This window comes from Apis laboriosa, unplaced genomic scaffold, assembly GCF_014066325.1.
Source record: "Apis laboriosa isolate Shangri-la unplaced genomic scaffold, ASM1406632v1 scaffold78_cov150, whole genome shotgun sequence".
Lineage (NCBI taxonomy): Eukaryota > Metazoa > Arthropoda > Insecta > Hymenoptera > Apidae > Apis > Apis laboriosa.
Window position 1 is genome coordinate 256,220 of NW_025224442.1, and position 21,718 is coordinate 277,937.

The 21,718-nt window shown below is 29.9% G+C and overlaps 4 protein-coding genes across 11 annotated transcripts in view; 2 read left to right on the plus strand and 2 right to left on the minus strand.

Annotated features, from left to right (window-relative positions):
- LOC122719426 overlaps positions 1-1,692 on the minus strand; it is a 196,327-nt gene extending 194,635 nt beyond the window's left edge. For 2 of the 3 annotated variants that reach the window (XM_043945202.1, XM_043945201.1), the window contains exon 1: positions 1,569-1,692. The gene's annotated coding sequence lies outside the window, so the exon portion shown is untranslated. The remainder of the gene's footprint in view (positions 1-1,568) is intronic. The other variant, XM_043945205.1, reaches the window with a different exon arrangement.
- Positions 1-7,622, plus strand: part of LOC122719425 (unconventional myosin-XV) — a 72,353-nt gene extending 64,731 nt beyond the window's left edge. For both annotated transcript variants that reach the window (XM_043945197.1, XM_043945198.1), the window contains 8 exons: positions 1,579-1,955; positions 3,300-3,603; positions 4,350-4,745; positions 6,161-6,345; positions 6,458-6,590; positions 6,668-6,872; positions 7,011-7,147; positions 7,231-7,622. In XM_043945197.1, coding sequence (XP_043801132.1) covers positions 1,579-1,955; positions 3,300-3,603; positions 4,350-4,745; positions 6,161-6,345; positions 6,458-6,590; positions 6,668-6,872; positions 7,011-7,147; positions 7,231-7,461 — 1,968 coding nt within the window. In that variant the 3' untranslated portion in view covers positions 7,462-7,622. The remainder of the gene's footprint in view (positions 1-1,578; positions 1,956-3,299; positions 3,604-4,349; positions 4,746-6,160; positions 6,346-6,457; positions 6,591-6,667; positions 6,873-7,010; positions 7,148-7,230) is intronic.
- Positions 1,797-13,733, minus strand: LOC122719428. Of its 5 annotated transcripts, none has more exons than XR_006347609.1 (9): positions 13,381-13,733; positions 13,207-13,300; positions 12,791-12,917; positions 12,250-12,347; positions 10,590-10,809; positions 9,987-10,524; positions 9,537-9,885; positions 5,609-5,719; positions 4,386-4,523 (listed from the first exon to the last, which is right to left on the minus strand). XR_006347609.1 is itself a non-coding variant. In XM_043945210.1 (6 exons), exons 1-6 carry the CDS (start codon positions 13,243-13,245, stop codon positions 9,555-9,557), a joined length of 1,353 nt encoding a protein of 450 aa, XP_043801145.1. In that variant the 5' UTR covers positions 13,246-13,733; the 3' UTR covers positions 7,673-9,554. The 5 variants fall into 5 exon arrangements, 1 of the variants encoding a protein (XP_043801145.1); XR_006347608.1 differs by having other exon boundaries at positions 13,362-13,733; XR_006347610.1 differs by lacking the exon at positions 4,386-4,523 and adding an exon at positions 1,797-1,934 and having other exon boundaries at positions 13,207-13,733.
- Positions 13,734-18,481: 4,748 nt separating this feature from the next.
- Positions 18,482-21,718, plus strand: part of LOC122719447 (adenylosuccinate lyase) — a 28,811-nt gene continuing 25,574 nt past the window's right edge. Inside the window, exon 1 of the mRNA XM_043945233.1 lies at positions 18,482-18,713. Coding sequence (XP_043801168.1) covers positions 18,558-18,713 — 156 coding nt within the window. The 5' untranslated portion in view covers positions 18,482-18,557. The remainder of the gene's footprint in view (positions 18,714-21,718) is intronic.

Sequence of the window (21,718 nt, forward strand, 5' to 3'; positions counted from 1 at the left end):
AATAATGGCAATCATACGTGGCTATAAACTTTCGCGACTACCACCAACCTTGGAAAACACAACGTTACAAATATCGATTTTCTTTCACGAAAAGCAATCCAACTTATCTTTAAATATCGTTATTGTTATTTATACAGGCCGAATAACTTTATCGTAAATTCCAATTTTTCTAATTTCGTCCGCGAAACCAGTTACACGGATGTAATTTGTAAAAAGATGTCGAGTAAGTCGGTCATAGGTCGTTTGCGGATTATTAATTTACAAGTTTTATCGAATCGCTCGTTTCGAATAAGATGAATGGGTGAAGAAGATTGTCGAATGTATTATTCACATTCCTGAATCCCTAGAGTGCAGGGGAACCAGTTTTCTCATCCGCGAGATCGATCGATGAACGGGAGATATACGCGAGTGTGTGCCGGTGAAAAGCAGGAAACGCGATCCGAAAGAGAAAATGAATAATAGGAAAGGTCGAAAAACCGTCGTGTAAATCACTCGCGAAACTGGGGCGACGTGACGCCCACATAGGGGATTTTACACTGATGGTTTATGCACCCAAACATGATTTCTCGATAAGAGAAACGGAAGACGCTTGTTCGTGGAAACAACAAAAAATCGAAATGTTTGACCAAGTTGATGTATTAAAAATTTTAAATAATAATTTTCTCTATTGAATGTATATTGAATTTTTCGATAATTTTGTCAATTAAACTAAATTGCGAATATTAATAATAATTTTCTTTCGATATTCTTTAGATAATTAATAATAGATCTAGAAAGAAAATTTCCTAACAAAATTCTAATTTGATCTTTTTTCTAATTTCTATAAAATATAATAAAATATAATAAAATTTTGTATATTATACGCGATAAATTCAATAATTCGTTTGCCTTTCCTTTTTTGAAAAATAATTAGAAACTGTGTGTGAAATGAAATAAAAATAAAAAATATGTAAAGTTTTTTATTATAAGTCAGATTGAACACAGATCTTGCAAACGAATTATTATTATTCAATTCAATATAAACAGTTCTCATTAACCGAAGTGAAAAGCAGTAGTTAGTTTGCTCAATGATATTTGTTCCTATTACCAGTGACTTATGAAAATTTACTGACTGTGTAATTGTCGTTTTCTTGATTCAAGTGGAACAATTTCCTCCGTTCTAGATTAATGTTTTTCCCACCCGAGAATCATGTGAAAGTTCAATTTGGTGTATTATATTAAATATCACGATCCGGTTAAAAAAACGAACTTTCTCAGTCTATTAATGACTTATAACTAATATTAGTAATCGAACTATTCCTAACTTTCACGATTTAAGATTTTCCCTCTATTTAAAAATGATAAAATATAATTAATTATTAATTCCAAAAAAGATTCTCAACATTCGAATATTATTCCAGATAATTGAATTTCAATTTTCATTGCCCTCTTGTACAATAATATTAATAAGAACTTTATTTTTTAAAAATAAATATGTTAAAAATGAATCGAATTGTACAAGATGACTGTGCAAAATCTCAAAAATTAAATAAAATTAATCAAATAATAATGAAAAAAATGGTACGTACGATATTGTAGGTCGATCAGAAGCCGCTGCACAAGCCGAACCACCATGAGAACCACGTATCACAGATCACGAAATCGATCCAGTCGCAGGCGAATCACAGCACATCGAATCACGTACAATCCCATGGTCAGCCTAATCACGTTATCTCGAACCATGAAAACCACGTGCCCGCCGGTCGTGTGCCGAACCACGTGTCGGCAACGAACCAGACGAATCACCAGAAAAACCAGCAGAACCAGCGGCTCAGCCCGAATCAGGAATGGCGGCAACCGGAAGACAACGGCAGATTGCAAGAAGATGGCATCTACGAGAGTGGGCCGGTCGTCAACGACGGAAAACACTCTTTGTTGCAGTACGCCATGCTGAACTTTAGACAGAGTACCGAGAAGTTAGTATTCTATTCAACAGATAATTCTATACAGCTATAAAATTGTATTATTAAATTTATTCCAGTGGCATGATAGTATCTTGTTGAATTTAAAAAAAAAAGAATTAAAAAAAAAATAATCTAAATTAGATAAAATTTCAATGAATTGTTTAATTTTTAATTAATTTTTAAAATTAAAATTATATAATATAGTTTCTTTCGCGATATGTTGCACGCTGTACCCTCTAGGCTAGGAAGATAATCAGTAAGTAAAAAAAAATCTATCTAAAGGTAACGAAAAAGAAAATTCTATTATTAGAATCTTAAACGGAAGAAAAACGTTTTTTGTCAAAACAAGGCATCGCAATAAAAGAGAAATTAACGTTAACGACTAATTGGTTCCTCTTACGCAAGAAACGCGAGCGAGCCGTGTTGAGAAAGCATAACGCACTGCAGTTCTCAGAGTAACATCGACCATCTTGGTGAACGCGCGGCAAACGAGTACAGCTCGTCTCCTTTTAGGATATTATTCCGCGTTTCGCGAGTTACCGTTTCGAGGTGCTTCCTAATTCACGAAGAGAACTTGGAATTAATTCGTGGACGACGTAGAAAATTTTGCAACTCGTCGTTGGTCAAGAGACTATGTCAAACAAGAAAGATCTAGATGGAATTAAATGATCGTACTAATGAATAGATTTCTAAAAGTCATGTACGTGACGTTACAATATTACATTTCAATTGTAAATGTGTTAAATTATGAAAAAATAAGAATTGACATTACAAATTGTATCTTAATTCTCTTTTACTACGCAGTGTCCGACTAACTATCGTATACCGTGTACGACTAATTAAAATTAATTAGCAGTTTTCACTATTCATTGTACAATTTCTATTAGGAGAGATTTTTAGTGAATAATATTTGCACAAGAAACGAATTTGTAACAAAACGCATCAAAGGGAAACGAGACAGAAGACACAAACGACAAAAATAATAATGAACTGACAGAATATAGAGATCAACCTTTTACCAAGTCGAATTATAATTACTAAATCGAATTAAAACGCCTAACTAGAGTAGATTTCTTAAACATGACTTTGACAAGTGACAACCACCCAGCCAGTACTCAACGGGACTTTTTCCTATGTCTGTACCAACATCCTGCAATGGAAATCCCCTTTATGGCTACATACTCCTTCAACGAGACGACTTCCGTTTTGGAAGACTATTATTTATGTCACTCTCGAGTACCGTTCCTTTGATAAATTGATTCTAACAGTTCCTTACAATTGGAATTTTCTATTATTATAAATAGAATTTAAGTAAAAGAAAATTTTGATAAAATATTTTTTTTTTTCTGTTTTTAGGTTTGAAATGCTGAAGACAGCAGATGGATCAATAAGTGGATCTCTTAAAGTGATAGAATCCTTGAAAAATAAGAAGAAGAATAAGAAAAATAAAGGCCAACAGGATGGTGCGGAATGGACTTGGAAAGAACAGGTGGATCTTGTGAAATATTCTCCTGTGCCAATAGAGCAAAGTCTTTTGAAGCTTGATACAGATTTAAGTGCTCTGGCAGTAGAATGTTTTTTGTGTCTGATGAGATACATGGGTGATCAACCATTACCTCCAGATACCAGTGAAGTAAAATGCGTTTATACTATTCTTATGGTAAGTATTATATTTTCAATTTGAATTAATGAATTTTTTGAAAAATAGAATAATTACGTTTGATAAAATTTCTATTATTTTAGTTTATGCAAAATAAATTGAAATAATTACAATTTTAAATATTCTATAAAAGAATATCATTATATAAATGTAATTATTTCTAGAAATGAAGTGAAATTTATTGAGAAATATATTTAGATTGAATTTAATAATGACAGAATAATAATCCAATAGCCTATTTCTTTAATCATGAATTTAATTGCTTTCTACTATCACTACTACCACTTATTGTCTTCTACTATCTTTCTTATTAAAAATTTCTCTTGATTTTATATAACAAAAAAAAAAAAAAAAAAAAAAAAAANAAAAAAAAAAAAAAAAAAAAAAAAAAAGAACACTTAATAAATAACATTTATAAAAATATTCATATTCTTCATTCACAAAAAAATCATTCAACTCATTCAAAAAACTCATTCATTCAATTTCTAACAATTTTTCATTCAAAATAATCATCACTCGGGAAAAAAGGGTAAATTTTGTATTAATTTTTATTCTTCCTATAATGTTTCTTTATTTTTATTTTACTTTTTCAAAAAATCTTTTACATTAAAAAAATATTGTTTATAAATAATCTCAACTCTATTAAATAATTACAGAAAGTGAAATTGTTACTTTCTCTATTCACAAACTACTGAAATCTCAATTTGACGTCTAAAAACATTATTCTTTTTTTAATTTTATTTCAGCATTGTCACAAATATGAACTACTACGCGATGAAGTTTATTGTCAATTAATGAAACAAACTACAAATAATAAAAGTCCAAATCCAGACAGTTGTCAACGTGGTTGGAGAATCTTCAGTATTGTTGCTGCCTATTTCACATGTAGTGATGGTCTAAGGCCTTATCTTACCAAATATCTGGAAACAGCAGCTTATGACAAAAGAAGAGCTTATCATGGAACAGCCACAGTGTGTTTACAGAATCTCAGGAAAACAGTTAAATATGGAGGAAGGAAAAACGTGCCAAGCGTGGATGAAATTATGGCAATTAGTGCAGGCAGAAATGCAAAGAGACAGATTTATAGATTACCAGGAGGAACAGAAAGAGTTATCAACACTAAATGTACAACTGTTGTGCAGGTAAATTTAAATTCTTTGAAGATCATTGTAAATTGTAAAACAAAGAACCAAGAAGAAATAAGCAAGATGATATAAGAAAAAAAAGACAAAAGACTAATTCAATTCAATTAAATGCAGAAAAAAATTGAAATTGAATAATGTAAGTTAAAAGCTAAGAAAATTAATTATGCCACAATCCCCAACAAATTAATCTAATAAGTTGAAAATTAATAAGCTAAAAAGAAACTAATAGAAATATTATGAGAGTGTGAAGAAATGAATTAGAATTAATATATATATATATATTTAATATATAATATATATATATATATATCTTATATATTGTATACATATATATATAAATATATATATATAGATATATGCGAGACATATTTCTTGACACGAGAGCTAATTAAAATACATTCGCAAACTAGAAAACGCACATAGAACATACAAAAAGAAATAATTTATATTCTACTAAGAATAGAAAACCAATATTATATTTATAAAATTAATTAATGATAAATATTAGTTCACTAATATAGCATACTGTAATGTAAAAAGCATTAGTAACAGACTACTAAAAGAAATTAACATGCAATCTTTAAAATGCAATGCCGAATATGATATTAAGCATATAATACTAATAATAAGCATTAATATTAATAATAAGCATAATAATTGTTAATAATTAACGCACAAAGTAATCTAAAATTCAAACGACGCAATTTGATATTGCGTTTGATGCGCAACGCTACGCCATTTCATACGCCATTGACGCATTCGATATAAAATCGAAGAAATCTCATTAATTAAGCAATATATATCAAAGATAACAATAGATGTAATTATTTAGCTATAACAAATTAATTTAAGAAACTCACCAGAGCTGTTTCGTTGCTATTTCCATAAATTTTTCCACTTTTTACGACACTTTCACACCCCACTGACACGACCGCCATGATGCTTCGGACACCTACCGGTGAAACTGCGCGCTAAAATTCAAATTCAAATTTTAATAATACATATGCAATATTTATGATTCTTATAAATTTATTATATATTAATAATGCTAATAATACTATTAAATATATATGATATTTCAAAATTTGAAAAAATATATTATAAATATATATGTATTACTTATTTAAAAATATTTTTATATTCATAATTTAGTAATTATTATATTTTATATATATTATATCTTAATAGTATTATTAAGATATTATATCTTAATAGTATTATACAAATATAATTTAATATATTTTAATATAATTATAATTATATTAAATTAATTTAATTTTATTAATATATATATATATATTTATAATATATTAAATTAATTTAATATAAATTATATTTAATATAATTATAATTATAATTATATTAAATTATAATTTTATAAATATTTATTAATAATTTATTTTTATTAATAGGATGTTATTGAAGAAATGTGCAACATAATATCTGTAAGAAATCCTCATGAAATGGATGAATTCTCATTATATTGTATTGTCGATGGTGATGCATTTACTATGCCTTTAGCCAGGGATGAATATGTACTGGATGTAACTACAGAATTACATAAAAATCATCAGGTCTTTTACCTAATATTCTGCAGGTATAATATTTTTAAATATGATTTTAATATAATTCTAATAATTTTTTTGAAAGCAGTATAAATTAAATAAAATTAAATTATGAAAAATTAATATAATTCCTTTTAAATTTAGATCTGTATGGTATTATCCTCTCAGACTGGATGCTCCACTGTATATAGAAGTTGTATTCAATCAGATTGCTCCAGATTATTTGGAAGGTCTTTTATTAGTTCTACCTGGTGAACATTTACCTCAAGAAGTCATAGTGAGTATTTTCTTTTGATATTATAAATTTTTTGTAGAATTTATTTTTAATTAATACATTTTCTTTTTTCTTTTAAGTATGATATGGCACAAATAGCAGCTCTATTGCATAGGGCAGCAGATATGAATCATGAACCTACAACAAAAGAAATTAAATATTTATTACCAAAACCAGTGCTTAGTTTAAGAGAACCACGACCACAACAGTGGTCAAACATGGTCCAACAAGCATGGAATAATGTGCAACATAATACAGTAGCTGCTTGTAAAGCACAAGTGCTTGGTAAGTATTTTAATTCCGATCAATAAACATTAAACATTTCTATATTTTTTATTTTATACAATTAATCAAAATGAATCATACAATGAATTATAAATCTTATCTTTACCATATCTAAAAAATATTGATATCTATTGCTAGAAATTTTGTGGAAATGGCCATTGTTTGGATCTAGTTTCTTTGCTGTGAAAAGAGTGCCTGAAGGAAAAGAAAAGGGAGGTGATCATATTTTGGCACTCAATAGGCATGGAGTGCATTTTATTGATTTAATCACACATGTAAGTTTGATTTAGTCCCTAATTTCTTAACTTTACATAAAAATTTGTATGAATAATTTATGTAATCAATATTAAAATTTCAGGAAACTCTCTATCATTACCCCTATTCTGAAGTAATTTCTACAAGAAAAGTAAAATCTGAAGAAGGAACCCTTTATCTTGATATGAAATGCGGTAATTTGATGCAACAACGGATTACAAGATTGCAGACTGAACAAGCTCATGAAATTTCACGATTAATTAGACAATATATCACCATGGAACAAAGAGCCACTAATGCTCAAGGTACTAGCATTGGATTTGGCATGAGATAAAATATTCGATTTGCATTCTGCACTTATAGCAATGTGGATTCAAATTTTAGAAATTTTATATTTTTTCTCGTATCACTTATCAAATGAAAAATACTGTAAATACATATTTAAGAGAAATAATTACACAAAAAAAGGAGAACAAAAAAGAAAAAAGAGTTTCTCGATAAAAAGTTTTTTAATATCTATAATAAATTTTTATTTTTTATTAATATTCATAAGCATTTTTGAAAATAACATTGTAGAAGGAGAAAGAATAATATTCGAAAATTTAAAAGAATTATCAATAAAATTACATTTATCTTTTCGTTATTTATTTATTCATGACATAAAAGATCTGATAAAGATTTCTTAAGAGAAAATTCAAACTAATGAAGAAAAGTTTGAGAGTTTTTTGACTTGTAAATATGTTTAGTTAGAGGTGAGAAGAATTCAAGGGAATTATAATTCATCTGATAATACTATTATAGATAGAATCATTCTAACTATCTAATTAAATTGTGACAAGATATTTTGCGTATCTTTTCCCTCGTTTTAAGAAATACTTTTCCATAGAAGACAAGTACACCAAAATGTAACAAATTTAAAGAATTAAGTCACAAGCTTATACCTCGATGCGAAAGGGAAGTAGATCAAGAATTTTACATGGAATTAAACGTAATTAAACTATACATATATCAATTTAATAATATTCCAATCTTCAATTTATCGTTTCATAAAATAATAAAAGATAATCTAGTTACACCAGTCTTAAGAATGAGAATGTCTGATAATCCTCTTCATTAAGTTTAAACAATTTTATACGTAATGTTTAATACATGGAAGAAGAGGAACGAATGCTCAAGTATCTAAGCAATAATTCTCAACTCTGTAAATACGCGTTTAGAAACGTTTAGAGAATGAGAGGATTACGTGAAAAAGCTAAAAGAGAGGACGACTGTTTTGTAGAATGAGAAATAGCTCTGTGGCTTTTTTTTAAATAAAATTCGATGACAGAACATGTCGAAACTCTCTGCGTTTTCCGATTGATTTCTTTTTCTTTCAATTCCAAATTTCTTCTCGTTTATTTAATAATCGAAGAAATTATCGATCACGTAAATTAAATAATATAAGAAAAACAACTAACATATAAATAACTTGATATTGGATAAAATCGATTTATTTATATATAAAAATATGTAAGAAAAAGAAACGATACGGTACACACACGTAGAAAGAAATGATTAAATGTAAATCCAATTAAACGCTAATATCTTTAACGAATAAGTTCTGATGGAGACTAACAAATTGCGGTTACATGTTTATCACAAGGAGACATTATTATTAATAATTGTACGTAATGCGTATCGATGTGAAAGGAGGTATTAAAACTTTATATATTAAAAGATTCTACTTATACAAAAATAACCACGTGTCTATGAAGATTCCTTTGTCACCCTTTTAAATTAATTAATACAGTTTGTAAATAATAAATATATACATACACATGTATATATAAAATAATTTAATAAATCGAATTAATAAAATGAGAAGAAAAAAAGATATACAATAAACAATTTTTGCTTTCCAATTCATAAAAATATTCTTATTTAATAATATCAAACACGATATACCGATTGTAATTGAAAAGTGAGTAAAAATATACAAACTGTATGATAAATGCAATCAAATTTCTGATACTAAAAATTATTACAACATTTTATTAAAAACATAGAGAAACAATAGACTAATATTTAAATAGAAAAAAATGGAAAAGTGAAAAAATGTTATGTCATTTTCATAACACCTCACAGACCTTTCTAATCTATCTATAACTATAATCCTTTTAACAAAACTCCTTGAAATCTTTTTCTCAAATTGGAAACTGTGTCTCAGACATAGAGAAACAATAGACTAATATTTAAATAGAAAAAAATGGAAAAGTGAAAAAATGTTATGTCATTTTCATAACACCTCACAGACCTTTCTAATCTATCTATAATTATAATCCTTTTAACAAAGCTCCTTGAAATTTCTTTCTCAAAAAATTGGAAACTCTATCTCAGACATAAGAAATCATGATGCAAAATTTTAATTACTTTTTGTGCATAATAATATCAATTCCTTGTGCGATTTGGACTCGAACCAGGGGTCTTAGTTTTATTCTCTTGGGGCCAATTGCTGGCAGTGTGTCGAACGTATCCTGGATCAGTGGGTGACGAAGGTGTTCGAAGATTGGGCGTCTGTGTCCCTGTGCTCGTTGTTCGAAGCGAGGTAAAACATTCTTCCAGCATCTCGATTTCATCTTTTTCTTGGTCAAGCTCCTGCTCATAACCCTTTGGCGGTGGTGGAACGTTGAAAGAAACGTCACGACTTTTCTTCTGACTTCTCAACGATGTTCCTCTCATTCTGACTGGCACGTTGTCGTACTGACTAGTGTCGGAATATCTTGATCACAAGAAAGGAAGGAAAAAATAATAATAAATGAAATATGAATATTGCAGGAAGAATCACTAAATTTTAAGAATTAAGAAAATAATAATTTTTACCTGTAACTTTCGATAGCTTCGTCCACATCACGTTCAACTTTCATAATCTTCACGCTAGGGTTCACGAGTTTGGCGAACATAGTCTCATTTTTGCGATTCGTCTCGATCGGAAAACGAGGCGTGTCGATTTCATCCACTGGACGTTGATAAATATCCTGCATCTTATACATCATGGTAGGCATTTCCATTCTGTGAGCCATTTTATAAGAGTCTCTGTTCCCAACCTTTTGCATCTCAGGATCTCGATACATTTGCGAATCCCTGAGAGCTCTTCCATTCTCGAAATTCTGCGTGTACTCTTTCGGCTCTCCGTCTTCTCGATCGAAATTATCGATTTCATCGTGCCCATACGCTTCTTCTTTCGAATATCTTCGTTCCTCCTTCTTGGCTGAACTCTTTTGGCGTTGTTCATCCACTTTATCGAAACCGTCGTTTATATTTCCCTTATCGTCTTTTTTGGAGACTTTTGAACCGCTTATTTTCGGAGATTTTGATTCTTTTTCCGTGGTAAGAGTAGTCGTTATTTGTTGTTCCTTGCCTATAAAATTATACACTTGTATTCGATATCTTCTTCGTATAAAACACAATAATTTTTGTAAATACCTTTTTTATCGGTCAAGAATTCCGCCATGCTTTGCTTGTTCTTCATTTTAGGTGTGCTCATTAACAGGTCGCCGATGAAAACCAACGCTGTTAGCAGGCACAGTGCCCCAAAAACGGCGGCATTGTCGATCAAATCCTCAGGGACGTTTTCAATGGACGCCATGGACAATGCGCCAACAATACCGAAAAGAATCACTCCAAGTCCAAGGAAGAATATTTCCTTGAATAAAAAAAAAAAAAAAAAAAAANAAAAAAAAAAAAAAAAAACGAATCTTCGTATCTTCCATTAAAAAACATTATTAAATTTTAATAACTTCCTCCGTTTAATACATTCTTTTTTTATTTTTTATCTTCTATCATTTAAATTTTCAAGAATAAAAATGAAACGATCTTCACACGCATACTAAGAATTGATAATTCGATAATTCGTATTCCATTCCAAGATTTCTTTACAATGGAGATTGTACTTAATGAAATATTTCTAAATATTATATCCATCTTTTGTACAAATCTTTCCTTCCAAGAATATAAACAACATTGCTTTTTCTTTTTCTTTTTTTTTTTTTCAATGCAAATTTAATTCTTAATGCAGAAATCTTCGTCTAGCCTCATTTATGAGTCATTAAATAAGTCACAGTTTATATTACGTGGCTCAATTGCCATACAACCAAGGATGCTGTTACGTGTCTCTTCTCGTAATCATTTTGCATGAAGGATATTTTTAACCTTGGCACCAACAACGTTACGATGGACACGATATTTCTCACGATAGATTAAATCATGCTCCACATTTAAAAGATTTCTTGTTCTATCTGTTTTGCATAAGCTGAAAAAATTAACCTTTGAAACAAGTATGTATATAATTCAGAACGTCACGATTTAATTTCATTATAACATGGATTGATTAATGAACGAGGAGTGTCTGTAAAAAACGAGATTTTCTAATCAGAAAGGATGTTGAAAATAAGATTAATATCGTGGGATTTGAACATGCCTCCTTGAAAATATTGTTTACTCTTGCAAATGCAAAAGAATTTGATGCATTTATCTAGATGTATATGCAGTTTTGCGGAAAATTATGTAGAAAATGTTTGATATTGTAAATCAATGTTGGCTAGAAAAAAAAAGTAAAAGGTAATATAACTTTAATTGCTAATATTATGCTAATATTATTCATATAATGGATTTAAATAGAACTTCAATTTTTATCCGTTTAATCTTACTTTTACCGGTGAAACTTCTTCTTCTACGGAATAAAAAAAAAAAAACAGGAAGTTAAATTCCTGATTTTTTAATTAAGACTATCTCTCTGCTTTGGCATTTACTTCATAAATTATATTTTATCAAAAAATTTTAATGATTTTGCGCAATAGTGTTCAAAAAAATATTTTTGAAAGGGTTAGATATCTGAATTCAGGGCACTGGTCGAAGACACAAGACAAGACATAAGAGATAAAATCAGTTCGTCGAAGGACGTTAAAAGAGAAAGAATACCTTGAAGACACCGAACAATAAGACTATTAAGGAAGTGTGACGACTTATATTATAATTGTCGAGGAAGGAGAAATTAACAGGTCATAAAATGCATTTCGAACGTTTTCGTCGTGTATTGCAAATATTGCGCAAACAGATATGGAAAAAAAAAAAGGGAAATGATTACCGTCTTTCGACCATTAAGCTCTCCTGTTGCAGCGGCAATAAGGAGACCTGTTGTGATTATTATGTAACCACCACAAGTCGCGGTTGCAAGAGCGGCGCCTAGATTAACAAAAGAAAAGTTGCGTGTTTTACATTCCAGAATATTATACTTATTCATTATCTGATGCATAAAATAATTTATTCATCAATATTGTTTATATAATTGTTTATATAATATTGAAATATCTGCGACAATTTCTTAGACAGCTCGAATTTTTTTAAACAATTCAAAATTTTAACAATTATGAAATAATGGAGTTGTCCAGAATTAATCTTCCATAATATGTCTCGCCAATTATTTTTCATATATTCTGAAAAAATATTTGTATTAAGAAGAAAATATTATATTTTCAATTTTTAATAAGAAATATTTTAAAATTATATTTTAAAAAATATTTTAAAAAATAATTTTAAAGATATATATATATAAGATTGAATAAAAATAATTTTATTTTTTCTTAGTATGGGAAGTAAAATGAATACAATGAATTGGTATTTCGAACCTATTGCACCCCACGTGACGTTGTTCAAAAGAGACCATTCTCTGCTGCGACTTCTCAAATAATGGAAAACCCTTCGACTCTCGTCATCGGTCACCCTTAATGCCACCACACAAGCAATACAAAGTATCTGCAAATCGAATATTCGTTCGATGAAATTTAGTTCATTTATCTATTTCAAAAAACAATATATTGAAATGAATTATACCGTGTTCCATTCGTAGAAATAATTATAAATAATTAATTGTCAAAAAAATATTCAGAACATCGTTACAATTATTGTGACAACACTGGTATAAATTCATCATCATTCATGACATAAATTTGCAGAATTAAATTGAAAAACACGAGCAGTGAAATTTTTGCTCAAATATTGATACAAAATCTCGTAATATTAAATTAAATAAATATTTACTCACCACTTCGACGATCCTGATGAATACTTTACGATTCCACATGTTATAATTTTATTCACCGATAAATTTTGCAATTTCGCGATATTCATTCCACCATCTTTAACAGGTTAACCATATTAAATTTTCACACATCAGGCATTCGAACATTTTAAACATACTCGAATAAAATGTATATACTTCATCGCAAAATTTCACACAATTTCGGCACAAAATTCGCAAATTAAAAATCAATTCCACGAATAATTATTATCACATCGAAGAAAATCAAACGAGGTTTACACAAAAACGGTATATCAAATATTCAATTCAACTGCAAATCAGAAATTATTATCTAAAAATCATAGTGCATGCTTCTATGAGATTTGGGAAAAAAAAAACGGATTCGAATTTCTCGAAATCAAGTTTCAGATAAAATTTGATCGATAAACGCGCAAACGGAGCTTATCTCGCTCGTTAGCGAAATTCGAACGAAAGGATTAGGAGGAGGAATCGCGCCGCGCGTCGAACAACAACTGAAGAGATAGAGAGGATCGTGGTTCAAGTTGCACCGGCTACGTTGTGTCACGTAATAAATGTCTGCGTATTGCAGGTAACAACAACGCTATTATCGCACATTCGTGCATTGGCGCAGCACCGTATGTGAATTTTCGCAACAAATAGCACAGAAAATGGTTGACGAACTGCCTTGAACCGATTTGATAAAGTTACAACGAACCGGGAAAGATAGAAGAATAGTTACTTTTCTTTCGAAGTTTGGTTGGTGTATGCACAACGAGTCACGAAAGCATTTGATTTTTTTTTTTATTTTTCAATTTATTTTTTATTTTTCAATTATTTGAAAAGTTAACGAAACTTTGTGAATATCTAAAATATAAAGAAGAATTTTTTTTAAAGTATAATTTTGCAATAATGAGTGATGGAGATAAAATTTTAAGATTTATATTTTTCCGAATATTTATCGAATTTTTAATTTTCATGAACAATATTTTAAATATTTCCCATTCTGATTCCCATTCAGCAATTATATTTATTATCGAAGTGTTAGATCTCTGATTGAATTTCAGCTTTCCAGAGTGTTATTAAATCCAAATCATGTATACAAATACTTTGCATCTGACACGTTAGCAGTAAACAATTAAAATTGTAATATACACTACATGAAGAAATATGGCTGTAACAGAGTATTGATAGGATAAATTTTCTCCTTGAGAATTGTTTGCTTTGTACAAACTCATTAATGTGACAAAGTACAAATGGATACTTACTTAAATAATGCATTATTATAAAATTCTTTTATTGTAGTGAGGTCCACGAAGAATAACATACTACATCGTACACAAAATATGCAAGCATACATTCAATTGATTCATCGATGCTACGTGACACTGGACATTGAATCAAGCTTAGGACAATTGCAACGATATTACGATCCGACAAATTGCCTGTTTGACTTCTGTGCAGCATAATTATCTTCTTGAGTCACACTCTGAATCACCTGCAAATTCGAAATTAATTTATTTCAGAGGAATTAATTACAAATATTTTTAAAAAATTTTTTTAAAAATTATATCGATCGTAAAAATTATTCTGGATATTAATTTAAATCATCTTCTTCTCTCGAGACTCAAATTTCGACGCGCTCGCAACGCTCGATTTGGAAACATTGTATCGGAAATTCTAGCCGAGTGACCGTTGATCTCGATCCTCAAGCGGGCAACAGGTTGCCGAGGAAACAATGTAACGTCCAGAGACGAAAATACTTTGAGCAATCGTTAAACTTACACAATGGAAAATTTCTTTAAATCTCACCTGCACTGAAAAAAGAAATTGTAATCATTGATAAATGGAATTGTAACGCTGCGGTTAATTTGTGTGGTTAAATTTACTTGTCGTTGTAAATTAATTTTATAACGAGACAGATGAAAATATCACATAGGAAATTTTTCCAAATAATACGTATGCAATATGTGCAAATCATCACGAACTGATTTTATAATCAGACAGAGAGGTGAAAACGTTGCATAAGAAATTCTTGCAAGAGATGTAAAGTATTGCGAATTAATTTTTTATAATTAGATAGAAATATTATCGAACAATTATTAATTATAAACGAGGACTTTTTATTGCAATTTCTCACTAGAAAATTTCAACAGAAATATATTTAAAAAGTAAAAATTATTTTCAAGAGATTTTATTTATTATTAGAAAAAAAAAAATAAGGGAACGATTGTTTAAATAGATAAGAATCTTTAAATGTTATATAATGCATGATTTAACATTATTCTGTAAACATATACATATATATGATACATGTGTACACATATTCTAGAATATAATCGAAGAAATGGTGGAAAGGAAAACAGAAGAAAGTGGCGAAGCGTGATGGGATGAAAAAGGATTTACATGATGAAGGGAGAGACGAATATCATCTCCCCTCCACGGTCTAAATAAAAAATAAATTTATCCAATGGCAACCAGTCCGAAATAAGCGCCATCTGATCCCATACACTTGACCCATAGCCATGGTTTAGTGCATCAGTCTTCTTCAAACCGTGGTGGTATGTTTATTGATCATCGATCCCTCGACTTTGACCGGTTGTTACGTTCTCTTTGTCCCAGAAAAGATCTTCCAGCCGATCGAGTTCCTTCATGTTCGTTTAATTCGAGAATGCATTGAATTTTCTGTTAAAAAAAAAAAAAAAAAAAAAAAAAAATGTCGGTTTAACAACAACGTGGCTCGTGACAATTCGTAGCAGAAGAAAACAAAATGTCAATTAGCGTTAAAAACGACGACGTTCAGATTAATCGGGAAGGAACAATGGTATCTGTTTCGACGATTCAACAATCAAACGAGACCACCAATAAAGTTAACAAAGAAGACGATACGAAACGACAATTAGGTGAGTCGATAATATCGAGAATATAATTAATTTTGTAGTAGAAAGTGATAAACGAATTCTCGAATTCGATCTGTCCGTGTTATAAATAAGTTGGTTATTTCATCATTTTTTAATTTCATTTCGTTCTTCGTGTCTGAATATCGTGTATAATAATAACAATAATAATAATAATATTAATTTGTATCATTCGATTGATGATCGTGTTCTTTTTTTTTTTATTTTTATTTTTTATCACAGATAATTTTTATTACATTTTTATTGTAAAAATAAAATTACCGTTGCAAGCCTGATTGTTTCCTTACAATTGTCATTTGTTCTGGAAATACGATACATGAGACCAGACGTATCAAATCAAATCGCATAGTTATTTTATTGATTAATAATAATTACATGAGAATTAATTTTATACAAGTATAATAATTAATTTTATTTGCGTCAAGTCGTCACCATTAAATTACATATACTTTTCACATCACGTATATATGTGACGAAATATATATATTTCGAGAAAAATACGACAATATATTTATTGTTCAAAAAAAAAATATCATAATAATCGGTTTCAATTAAATCTAGTATGCCTGAACAATCGGAAGTCCATCATACAATCACGAATCGCCGACAAAATACCGAACATGAAGGAGCAAATGGAAACGAATCTAAAATTATTAAAATTCGTAGCCGATTCCAAGTTGACATTAACCCAAGTTAATGGTCAAAGGAAACTCGGCCCACCTCCAGGATGGACAGGACCTCCTCCTGGACCGAAATGCGAGATTTTCGTCGGCAGTATACCACGAGATTATTACGAACCCGAAATTGTTCGTATATTCAGTACTGTAGGAACGATTTATGAGTTACGCTTGATGATGGAATTTTCTGGTACAAATAGGGGTTACTGTTTTATCATGTACACCACCGAAGAGGAGGCAGCTCGTGCTGTTAAAGAATTAGATCAGCATGAAATTTATCCTGGAAAAAAGATCGGTGTCGTTGCGAGCACTAATAATTGTCGGCTATACATTAATCAGCTGCCTCGAATCATCGACTCTAAATCCATCATCAAGGTTCGTTAATGATTATTTTTTAATTTATTTTTTTTTTTCAATCTCTATTGTTTGTACACATACATATATTTATTTATTTCATTGTTATCTCACTCCTTTTCTATATATATTTTGTGAGAGAGAATTTGTATCTTTTTTTTTTGTCTCTAGAGAATTTACGAAGTGACAGATGATGTAGATAAAGTAGCCGTTTATAGGAATTTGAACGGTTTTGTTTGTTACGTTTTGGTATCGTACAAAACCCATCGAGGGGCCGCCATGGCGAGAAGAAGATTAGTTCCTGAATCGGCGACGCTTTTCAAAAATTGTGAAGTTAATATAGAATGGGCTAATGCGAATATGACACCTTATAACGTGGTATGTATAACGATTATTACATCGATATTTTAATAGAAACATTATTTCGTGATAAAATAAAGAAATAAATTTATTCTAAATTAATTTTAAAAGTAATTTTGAAAGTATCTCACGATAAAAATAAAATATAAATGAATCAATAAAGTAAATAGGTAAAATTTACTCCAAATTAATTTAAAAGAAAAATATCATCGTATTTATTTCTTATTGACATTAAATATTATTATATATATATAAAAAGAAAGAAATAACGATACGAATTTGACGAAGAGAGGTCAATGTTTTACAAATCGTCATCAGTGGCAATACGATTTTCCTTTCGCGCATAGAGAACAATGACATCGGTCAATTATAGCCTCATGAGAATATAGAACGTGGGTACTTTCCCTTGTTAACTCGTGTCTACAAATGGCACTGCGATTTACGGGAATCGGATACATTACGTATATTAAAAATGTTAAATCACTTTTACTGTAGTTTATATCTTGATGAATCCACGTTGTGATTTCGTCTCTTCCTTTCAAGGAAAAAAAAAGACAATCGTTTCTCATTTATTGAATAGTAACCATAGTAACGGAGCGAGCTTCAATCTGCTTAAATTTTTTTAGAATTACGTTACATTTTATAATATTTTAGGTAAATCTATTAAAAATAAAAGAAAATTAAATCTAATTGTACGATTAATTATTTTATTTCTATATATTTTCTGAAGTTTATTTAAGATCATCGCAATTATTTTCTTCCAAGTATTTTCGAATAATGATATAATACGAAGAATTCCCTTAAAATGAATTGAGAATTAACTTTAAATTATTGAAAATTACTTCTTGACACAGTAAGATAGTTTTGAATGAATTAGTTCGTATTTCTACCGCAAGAGGCATCGCGAGCGCCAGCGTTTATTAAAGAGAATGCGCAGTATTGAATGTGTCGAGTAAATCAGCTGATCGCGTTTCCTCGTTCTCGTATAATACGAAATATTTTTCGATTATCGTATCGTTAATTGAAAGTAAATTGAGAAACGGTGAAAATGAGTTCGTCCACGATCGAGAACAGTGAATATAGTGACTATCGGAGTCCCTTGGCAACAAGGTACGCCTCGAAGGAAATGCGATATAATTTCAGCGAACAAAATAAGTTCAGCACGTGGCGAAAACTATGGATTTATTTGGCCAAGGCAGAAATGGTTCGTAATTATTAAACGTAATTATTTGTAACAAGCTTATTTAATTTATCGTTTCTTTATGGGAAATTTATAATCAATTGTTTCATTATTTTTCCATTGTTGACTGCAGATGTGCTCCATTTGCTTTGATTTTATTGCTCCATACGATAAAGAATATTGTTTATTTGAGAATTCTTTAGGGATTTAGGCGGATTTTAATTGTACTGTAATTTGGAGTTACTAGATTTTAGTTATATTAAGAGCATTGTTAATTTAATACAAATGGAGTAGAATTAATTTTGAAAGAGGATATCTGTTTAAATAATACTTAGAAATAAATTTATTATTAACAAAACAAATAATAATTATATTATTAATTATTATTGAATATTAAGATTGATAAAATATTTATATTTATTCCTAATTATTTTTATTATTGATTTTTCTGGAATCATATTTGAATTAAATAAAATTTAATTATAATTTAATAATAAGTAAATGTGTTAGTATTTATTGATAAATGAAAAGATATAGGAAAATTTAAATATAAAAAAATATAATTTAAGATTGTTAATTTTCCTGTAAATTTCAAACTTATTTTCTGTTACCACTCTATATATCTCATTAATTTTCTATATTATACCACGCGAACAAAATTGTTTTGTATATTATAAAATTACGATAAACATCGTATTGCCACATTTATTATTGAAATCTCGAAAATATTTTTAATCATTTAAGGTTATCGAAAGATCATCATGCTCTATAAATATAATAGCTTCAAATTTTACAATTTGTTTCTCCTCGTCAAATTCGAATTACAAAACTATGATTCCTCGTTTAATAAATGTATTGATTATTAAAAATCTACAGTTCGAAGAATGTGGAACGTGTGACGAGGAAGGCAACATACAAATAACGAAAACCTTCATTGAACCAGCTAAAACGAAAAAAGTTGTTGCCCGAACGAAACAGAAGGCCATCGACAAACGATCGAACATAATAAACAATCAACGATCGCAGAAATTAATCGGTTCATCGATTCAAAAAGGTCGGCCGATAAAAGCTGCAATCTCGAGCCCGGTAAAAAATCTCGGCAACCCGATAAATCAATGCAAGGTCGAAAAATGCCAATCGAAAAGCATACTTTGCTCCAATTGTTCATTGATAGAATTCGCGAGGAGCAAGGAAAAAACGAAAGAAAATTTTAATCAAACATGCGATATCAATGGAAATTTAAGAGACAGTTTAGACCAATCTTTTTTACACGAACACTTTAAGAAGAATTGCGTACAACACGATCAATCGAACGCCATTCTTCCCGCGATCAGCACGTATTTGACGTATTTGAACAAAGGTAAACGCTTGAAGAACTTCAAATGGAACGACGTGCAAAGATATTCTAACGAGGCTTTGCACAGTATCGAGAATTTTGCTAAAAATCTAACAAATGCACCTTGCGATCTGGTCAACAAGTGTAAGTTAGAATGCTCTTGCCAGTGTCGATTTCACGCGAACAACAGTTTCAATGTATCAAAATTACCTACGAATAAATTACAATCTGTTTGGAATCCGACAGACGGTCTTGTGACAAATTTCTCCGAAACTTTGAAGATCGCAAGCGAAAATGACAATAAAAATTGCGTTAGCTACGATCAAAGAAATATTTATAAGAACGAGCACGTAAACCCAGCGGAGAATAATGTTCACCACATGTCGAATAATTTTTCCAATTCGCAGCCTTTCAACGAATCTAATCATCATCGGTTCTCAAACTGTTATCAGTATACTAATTATTATCAGAATTTTGGGATCAATAATTTGGGAGAGCAAAACAACGGTACTTTCGTCCAATATCCTAATCAAAACACGGGATACAATTTGCAAAGTGGGCGAGAATTCTCGTTGCGCCAGGAATCGAATTTGGGCCACTTTTCGCAACAATTTCCATCGACAGACGTGAACCAGATGACGATCAATCAGAATTTCAATTGGTTTTCGCCCGAGTTATTGCCGATGGAGATTTATCGCCGCGAACCCGCAAATATTCCGGACATATCCAATAGAATTTTGAATGATTGTAAATATATGAACAATCATCACGCGATTAAGAGTTCACAGCAACAGAGTAACGAGTCGTTTTTTAGCCCCGTTTCGAAGTTCGAAGGAAGATTCTCGTTTGAAAATCCGATCAATTCGATTAATTCCTCGTTGTATCCAAAGAATGCGATATACGCGGAAAGTAAACCGCAATTTGGAGAAAATTTTCGAAGACTTTAAGTGATTTATTATTATGGGATTTAATTATGATTATCGTCGATTATAGAAAATAGGGGTAGCGAGTTTAGTTTATTTCGATTAGAGAAATTGTATTTTAATCTTATGGATTGGTTCCATTATGGTTGGTGGCCATTACGCAACGCGCAACAAGATAGATAAGTCGAATTGATGAAAACAATTTTTTTCGTGGAAGTAACTCGAGTTTGTTGGTTTTTATTTATATCTCGATAGATAGAGATTTAAGAAAGAGAGAGAAAGAAAGAATAAGCGGTAGGCAAAATTTATGATAAACGAATTGATCAACAATTTTTTTTAATATTCAGAATATATCGTGGATGGAACATCACACGTGCTCCATAATCGAATTAGAACGATTTTGCTATTAATCAGTATTTGGAAAAAAGTGTCGACAATTTGTCTTTTTTTTTTTTTTTTTTTTTTTTTTCTTTTACAATCAGTGTTCTGAATCTTGTGATTGTTTTGTTTGTTAAGTATATTATATATATATACCTATGCTTATTGATTTTTGAGCTCGTATCTTAAATTTATATGAAATTAAGTATATATATAAAAAAAATTTCGAATTTTATATAAGCTGAAGTTCCTGATGATTAATTATTACAATTTAAGATTTATTTCTTGTGCCAATGACGTGAAACGAACTCGTTTTATACCAAAGATTAATAATCCATGGTTATTAATGGTGGTAGCTACTTAGGGCAATCGTTATGTCTTATTATTGTAAT